General features: G+C 38.7%; 1 protein-coding gene across 1 annotated transcript in view; it reads left to right on the top strand.

Annotated features, from left to right (window-relative positions):
* Positions 1-7764, top strand: part of LOC110447911 (eIF-2-alpha kinase GCN2-like) — a 52111-nt gene that overhangs the window by 26134 nt on the left and 18213 nt on the right. The window contains exons 27-33 of the mRNA XM_021493895.1: positions 559-711; positions 2014-2094; positions 2600-2734; positions 3218-3331; positions 3961-4095; positions 4452-4538; positions 7619-7715. Coding sequence (XP_021349570.1) covers positions 559-711; positions 2014-2094; positions 2600-2734; positions 3218-3331; positions 3961-4095; positions 4452-4538; positions 7619-7715 — 802 coding nt within the window. The remainder of the gene's footprint in view (positions 1-558; positions 712-2013; positions 2095-2599; positions 2735-3217; positions 3332-3960; positions 4096-4451; positions 4539-7618; positions 7716-7764) is intronic.

The raw sequence follows: 7764 nt of genomic DNA, 5'->3' as shown, positions 1-7764 counted from the left end.
ATCAAGGACTACTATGTTTGTTAAAGTGAATGACTTTGACTTATATTCAAGGTCACAGGGGTCAAATTTGTTTAAAATCTTTAAACAACCTCTTCTGAATAACCATGGGTCCCAGGATGTTTATACTTTGCAAGTTGCATCCTGAGATGAAAGGCTATACAATGTGTTCAACATAATGACTTTGTTCGACTTTCAATCACAGGGGTGGAATGTTTAAAAAAAAAATAACAGGGTCTTTTGAATGAATTTTAATCATAAATACTGATATTTTGCCTGTAGCTTTATTTCAGATCACTTTTAAGGTTACAAGTGTGAGTTTTATACCAGGTGAGCGATGCAGGCCCATTGGGCCTCTGGTTTTTACAGATACCATGACAAAATCTGGTTTCATAAAATTCTAGGCAATTAAATGAGATGTCCTTCTTCATGTTATCTATCACTGATATGTGCCATCATAATCTGAAATCTGAAAATGGTTTTACAAGATAGCATAAGAGACTCGTTTGATTCAAAATATCTATTTTGATCAAAACTTGAATATTTTGTTTCTGCTGTCAGATTGAGAGCCAAAATAAGTCTCATATCAAGGCACTGACCAACCTTGGTCTGAGCGAGTCCATGACCAGCAGTGTCCTGAGCGCCCTAGAGATGGAGGGGCCGTACAAGAAGGTGTCCAGTTATCTCCGTATCATCACCAAGACCAAAGGACCGGTAAGAACAGGGTTTTATACATAGATAAGATACATAGATTTTATTCTGACAAAATAAGGATTTACAATCCTTTGACAGTCAGTTCTGAAAATAAAAAGAAAAAAAACCCTTTCTTTTAGATTTAGATTTTTTTTTTAAACTGTATTTCTGCACTTGGTTTTGCCAGTGTTCATCTAATTTATATTCAATTTATATACAGTGACCATACCCATGTCATATTTTGGTCATTTGTACATTGTGTAATAGGACCTTTCAGATGTGACATTTTGAATAGGACAGTAAACATGACATCATAGAATGAAAACGGTGTTTGAGAGAAAAGGAAAATTGTTGGAGAAACATTTTTTGAGAATATTCACATACATTTTTGCTCATATGATAAAAAGCATGTGAATTTATTTCCATTTATTTTAAAGCATTTGAAACTGGAGTTAATAAACCTTACAATAACGAACTTGTTGCAGATCCCATTTTAACGATAACTGTAAATCATGTACATAATAGTTTTGCAATTGCATGTAGTTTTGCAAGAAGAGTAAATTGTCATTAAAAGATCTTTTGTATTTTCAAGTAAACACAATAAAATATATACTCGAAACTCTTTTGTTCAGCTAACACTTATCCATTTTCCCGCTATCAGTGCACAGATTATACTTTTTCTGGACCAAATTATCCTAGTAATCCAGTTGTCTCACAACCACTCACTTTTACAGGGAATGATCATGGCTGAATTGTCTAGTCTCCCCCACTAGTCAGAGATATCCACACTTTCAGTCAGGGAAAAATATTTCTGTCTTCCCTAGGGTAAAGACAAGGGGATTCCACTGTCATAACAAATGTCGTCACATCACCGATTATGGAAGATAAACCTCCAATTTGCTGGAAATTATGAAATCAAAATTTGTATTGCATGAAATAACCACTTGTTTTTAGTGCAGGAGAAAAATAATCATTCCCCACTTCAGATTTAAGACAAAAAAATACCTCTAAGCCATGGGCTAGCCATTTAAGAATCTTACACCTTGGATTAAGATTTTTCTGTCTTAATCCCAAAATGTGGAATGATTATATTAGTCTTCACTGTGAACCAGTTATGTGTTCCTTTCATAAATTCAACATATTGTTAATATTAAAGTAATTTGTGATGATAAATAGTTATGAAAAAGAGGGCATCAACCTGGAATATTCCTTGTATATTTGTGTAACACTGTGACAGCATAATATCTTTTTTTTGTTGACGGATAAGTTCTAAGATAAAATATGCTTGCCACTCGGTAGCTAATATTTTGTTTCTGTTGCTAGGCGGCAACGCTGGCCAAGCAGGGCATACATGAGGTGGAGGCAGTGATGGGACATGCAGAAGCCATGGGTCTCAAATTCCCGGTACGTGCTCTAATGTACCACGCCAATTCCTTTTAGTGAAGTATACAGCGATTTTCAGTACGTTATTGCACCACTGAAAGTACTGAATTCATTATGACAGAACACCAGTCTTTCATAGATTTACTTTCCAGCAAAGGAACACTGGACTAGGTAGACTAGAACAAATCAAGTAAGGAAAGAAAACCAATTTCTGCATAGAATGTTTCTAACTAAAATTGGGAAATATTATACAATTATGGTCTTTTGTGCTGGTGAATATGATGTCGTCTGACAGATCGCATTCCGTTTTAACTGCGCATGCGCTACGACAGGTTTCGGGGAATTTCCATATAGGCTATATTTAGAAATTGATATTCACCAGATAACCAGTCTACATGAGTTTTTGAGGACTGGTCTTATGTATAGGATCCGACCAATGTGATTGCGTGAAATTTACAAGCATATAATAAATATCAATGTAGTATCAAGTTTGATTTTTGTTAATGATTTAATGAATACATTACAGATTGTGTTCAGTCTAGGATGTATCTACAACACACAGCAGTACTCGGGGGTCATATTCCAAATTGTGTACGACTCCAAGAAGAAGAAGCGAACCATCCCAGACCTCATAGCAGCAGGGGGCAGGTACAATGGACTGGTAAGTATTTAATCACAGTTAAAACTGATGAAGTGTCAATGTTGTCAAAGAAATTGTGATATTTTTTTTCAAATTTCTGAAATGTCAACTTGTTTATATCAGCATATTTAAAATGTTTTATTTATATGCCCAGATAAAAAAAAAAACACAAAAAAAACACAAAAAAACAACAAAATTCAATAATTATATTAAAATCAAAATTTCTTAACCTATGCAGGGCTTGTACAGGGTAGGTCAAAATAGACCTCTCTGTAGGACACCTTGACTGCCATCTAGTACTTTCAGTACTGCTGACAGCAAATAATGCCTGAACAAAACCAGCTCATAGGTCCTCAAGAGTGCCACATGGCATCATCAAACTACTTTCATAGTTCCTGTGGTTCACATTAATAAGATAGAATTAAACTCAAGTTCTGTTGGTAAGAATTCCTGATCATGATGTTAAATGGTTCAAGGTTTGCTATTGTGTGTTTCCATCCACAGGTGAAGAAGTTTCAGTCCCCTCTGGCTATGAGTGCCACACCTACGGGTCACTCAGCTGTCGGGGTCAGCATCGCCTTTGAGAAGATTGTCACAGCCGTCGGGGAGAACAAAGAGGTGAGGCACCTGCTATAAAGCCCTTTCCTTATAGAACTATTCCTACAGGGAAAGGCCATAATAGATTTAGTACATTAAGTGACATTGGAAAATTGGAACTTAATTAATATAAATCAACGACAATTTTGTCAACAAACAAAAACAAGCAAAATTTCATTGGTCTCCTACTGTCCCTGATATCCACTGAAAGTTGAGTTCAAGGGCTACCCACATCACAGGGGAATCGTGCCCAGATTAAGGATAGTCGCCCATAGTGAAGGGGTGAAGACAAGGACAGACAAGTCTATACTAAATGGGACCCATGAAGTTATTCAATCACGATCCTAGAAATTAACATGTGACGCACTAATTCTTTTTGAAAAATTAGAAACGATCAAACACTGTTGTTAAATGATAAGTGAACTGGAAATTCAAATTAACCGTAGATCACATTTAGCTTCACTAATAACTAAACAAAAGTGAATGTTCTACTGGATGTATTTAGTGTGAAAATATATCTATTTGATATTAACACATGGTTACACATGGAGTGAGTTTTGAAAGTAACAATAACAAGTTGTGTGATTATTTAAAAAAAAAAAATGTAAATCAATAATAGAAATGAATTGATTTCTATTTGATGTGAACAGTTCCACCCACCTGGTCCGTATGACATCCTCGTGTGTACGATTGGCTACAACCCCATGCTGAAGGAGAGGATGGGCGTGGTCAAGGATCTGTGGGCGGCGGGGCTGAGGGCAGATATACTACTGGACACACTACAGGTAAATATGGGAGAATTATGTTTTATTTGGGTTTCAAGTCCTCGCACCAGGCGGGGTGTATCCTTGTTAATTGGGATTTACCTGAGCAGGATACCTTATACAGGATGATTAAACTCTTACATCTGTACAGGCAACAGTAAATGGTGTCTACACCTATTTCTGTACATGTAACATAATAAATTGTGTAATTACTTCACCTTTATAAATGGACGTATACTTTGATTTTAAGCTGAAAATGGTAAAAAAAAGCTGCTGAAATGTATATTAATAGGAGTTGTGATGAAAGAATTAGTCCTTCATTGGAAAAACAATTATATTTTCCCCCAAAGTATTATATATTGTATTTCTGTTTGCAGAGTTTAGAGGACATCCAGGAGTATTGTCGGACAGTAGGAATCAATTACCTAGTCATCCTGAAGGACGCAGACACCAGCTGTGTCAGGGTAATACTAATTGTAACTTTACCCTCCCTAAATAACTGACACTGGCTGTGTCACGGTAATACTAACTGTAACTTTGCCCTCCCTAAATAGCTGACATCGGCTGTGTCACAGTAATACTAACTGTAACTTTGCCCTCCCTAAATAGCTGACACTGGCTGTGTCAGGGTAATACTAACCGTAACTTTGCCATGCCTAAATAGCTGACACTGGCTGTGTCAGTTTATACTGTAACTTTACTCTCACTAAATAGCTGACACTGGCTGGGTCAGGGTAATACTAACCGTAACTTTGCCCTCCCTACATAGCTGACACTGTCTGTGTCAGGGTCATAAGGAGGCAGACACCAGCTGTGTCAGGGTAATACTAACTGTAACTTTACCCACCCTAAATAGCTGACACTGGCTGTGTCACGGTATTACTGAAACTTTACCCTCCCTTAATAGCTGACACTGGCTGTGTCAGGGTATACAGTAACTTTACTCTCACTAAATAGCTGACAATGGCTGTGTCAGGGTTATACTGTAAATTTACCCTCCCTAAATAGCCGACACTGGCTGTGTCATGGTAATACTAACTGTAACTTTACCCTTCCTAAATAGCTGACACTGGCTGTGTCAGGGTATACAGTAACTTTACTCTCACTAAATAGCTGACAAAGGCTGTGTCAGGGTTATACTGTAACTTTACCCTCCCTAAACAGCTGACATCGGCTGTGTCAGGGTAATACTGTTGCTTTGCACTCCCTAAATAGCTGACACTGGCTGTGTCACGGTATTACTGAAACTTTACCCTCCCTTAATAGCTGACACTGGCTGTGTCAGGTTAATACTGTAACTTTACCCTCCCTAAACAGCTGACATCGGCTGTGTCAGGGTAATACTGAAACTTTACCCTCCCTAAATAGCCGACACTGGCTGGGTCATGGTAATACTAACTGTAACTTTACCCTTCCTAAATAGCTGACACTGGCTGTGTCAGGTTATACTGTAACTTTACACTCACTAAATAGCTGACAATGGCTGTGTCAGGGGTATACTTTAACTTTACTCTCACTAAATAGCAGACACTAACTATAACTTTGCCCTCCCTAAAAAGTGACACTGGCTGTGTCAGGGGAATACTGTAACTTTACCCTCCCTTAATAGCTGACACTGACTGTGTCAGGGTAATACTAACCGTAACTTTGCCATGCCTAAATAGCTGACACTGGCTGTGTCATTGTAATACTAACTGTAACTTTACCCTTCCTAAATAGCTGACACTGGCTGTGTCACGGTATTACTGAAACTTTACCCTCCCTTAATAGCTGACACTGGCTGTGTCAGGTTATACTGTAAGTTTACTCTCACTAAATAGCTGACAATGGCTGTGTCAGGGTTATACTGTACCTTTACTCTCACTAAATAGCAGACACTGGCTGAGGCAGGGTAATGCTGTAACTTTGCACTCCCTAAATAGCTGACACTGGCTGGGTCAGGGTAATACTAACCGTAACTTTGCCATGCCTAAATAGCTGACACTGGCTGTGTCACGGTATTACTGAAACTTTACCCTCCCTTAATAGCTGACATCAGCTGTGTCAGGGTAATACTGTAACTTTGCCATCCCTAAATAGCTGACACTGGCTGTGTCATTGTAATACTAACTGTAACTTTACCCTTCCTAAATAGCTGACACTGGCTGTGTCATTGTAATACTAACTGTAACTTTACCCTTCCTAAATAGCTGACACTGGCTGTGTCACGGTATTACTGAAACTTTACCCTCCCTTAATAGCTGACACTGGCTGTGTCAGGGTAATCCTGTAACTTTACCCTCCCTAAATAGCAGACACTGGCTGTGTCATGGTAATACTAACTATAACTTTACCCTCCCTAAAAAGTGTCACTGGCTGTGTCAGGGTAATACTGTCACTTTACCCTCCCTAAATAGCTGACATGGGGCTGTGTCACAGTAATACTAACTGTAACTTTGCCATCCCTAAATAGCTGACACTGGCTTTGTCAGGGTAATACTGTAACTTTACCCTCCCTAGATAGCTGACACTGACTGTGTCAGGGTAATACTAACCGTAACTTTACCCTCCCTAAATAGCTGACACTGGCTGTGTCAGGTTATACTGTAACTTTACTCTCACTAAATAGCTGACAATGGCTGTGTCAGGGTTATACTGTAACTTTACTCTCACTAAATAGCAGACACTGGCTGAGGCAGGGTAATACTGTAACTTTGCACTCCCTAAATAGCTGACACCGGCTGTGTCAGGGTAATACTGTAACTTTGCACTCCCTAAATAGCTGACATCGGCTGTGTCAGGGTAATACTGTAGCTTTGCACTCCCTAAATAGCTGACACTGGCTGTGTCAGGGTAATACTTACTGTAACTTTACCCTCCCTAAATAGTGACACTGGCTGTGTCAGTGTAATACTGTAACTTTACCCTCCCTAAATAGCTGCCATCGGCTGTGTCAGGGTAATACTGTAACTTTGCCCTTCCTCAATAGCTGACATCGGCTGTGTCAGGGTAATACTAATAGTAACTTTGCCCTCCCTAAATAGCTGACACTGGCTGTGTCAGGGTAATACTGTATCTTTACCCTCCCTAAAAAGTGACACTGGCTGTGTCAGGGTAATACTGTAACTTTACCCTCCCTAAATAGCTGACATCGGCTGTGTCAGGGTAATACTGTAACTTTGCCATCCCTAAATAGCTGACACTGGCTGTGTCACGGTAATACTGTAACTTTACTCTCCCTTAATAGCTGACACTGACTGTGTCACGGTAATACTAACTAACTTTGCCCTCCCTAAATAGCTGACACTTGCTGTGTCAGGGTAATACTGTAACTTTACTCTCCCTAAATAGCTGACACCAGCTGTGTCAGGGTAATACTTACTATAACTTTACCCTCACTAAAAAGTGACACTGGCTGTGTCGGGGTAATACTGTTACTCAATCTGATTAAAATCATCTGAATGTGCCGCGGTCAGGGATCCTTTAATACCAAAACTTAAATTGGTAAGTTACAAAGTTACTTATTAAACATAAACACATTGTCTGACCTTGTTTCATTATTTAGGTGCGATCCATTGAACGAGAAAGAGTGACGGAAAAGAAAGTGAACATTCCTGATTTAGCAGACTTCCTCCAACCAAAGAATCAAACTTATAAAATGTAAGATATTGTACTGATGATATCTTTATTTTTTTCCATATTAGGTTTTTT

This window comes from Mizuhopecten yessoensis, unplaced genomic scaffold, assembly GCF_002113885.1.
Source record: "Mizuhopecten yessoensis strain PY_sf001 unplaced genomic scaffold, ASM211388v2 scaffold3667, whole genome shotgun sequence".
In the NCBI taxonomy this organism is placed as follows: Eukaryota; Metazoa; Mollusca; class Bivalvia; order Pectinida; family Pectinidae; genus Mizuhopecten; species Mizuhopecten yessoensis.
Note: the sequence above shows the minus strand (reverse complement) of the source record. Positions and strands in the feature narration are given on the sequence as shown.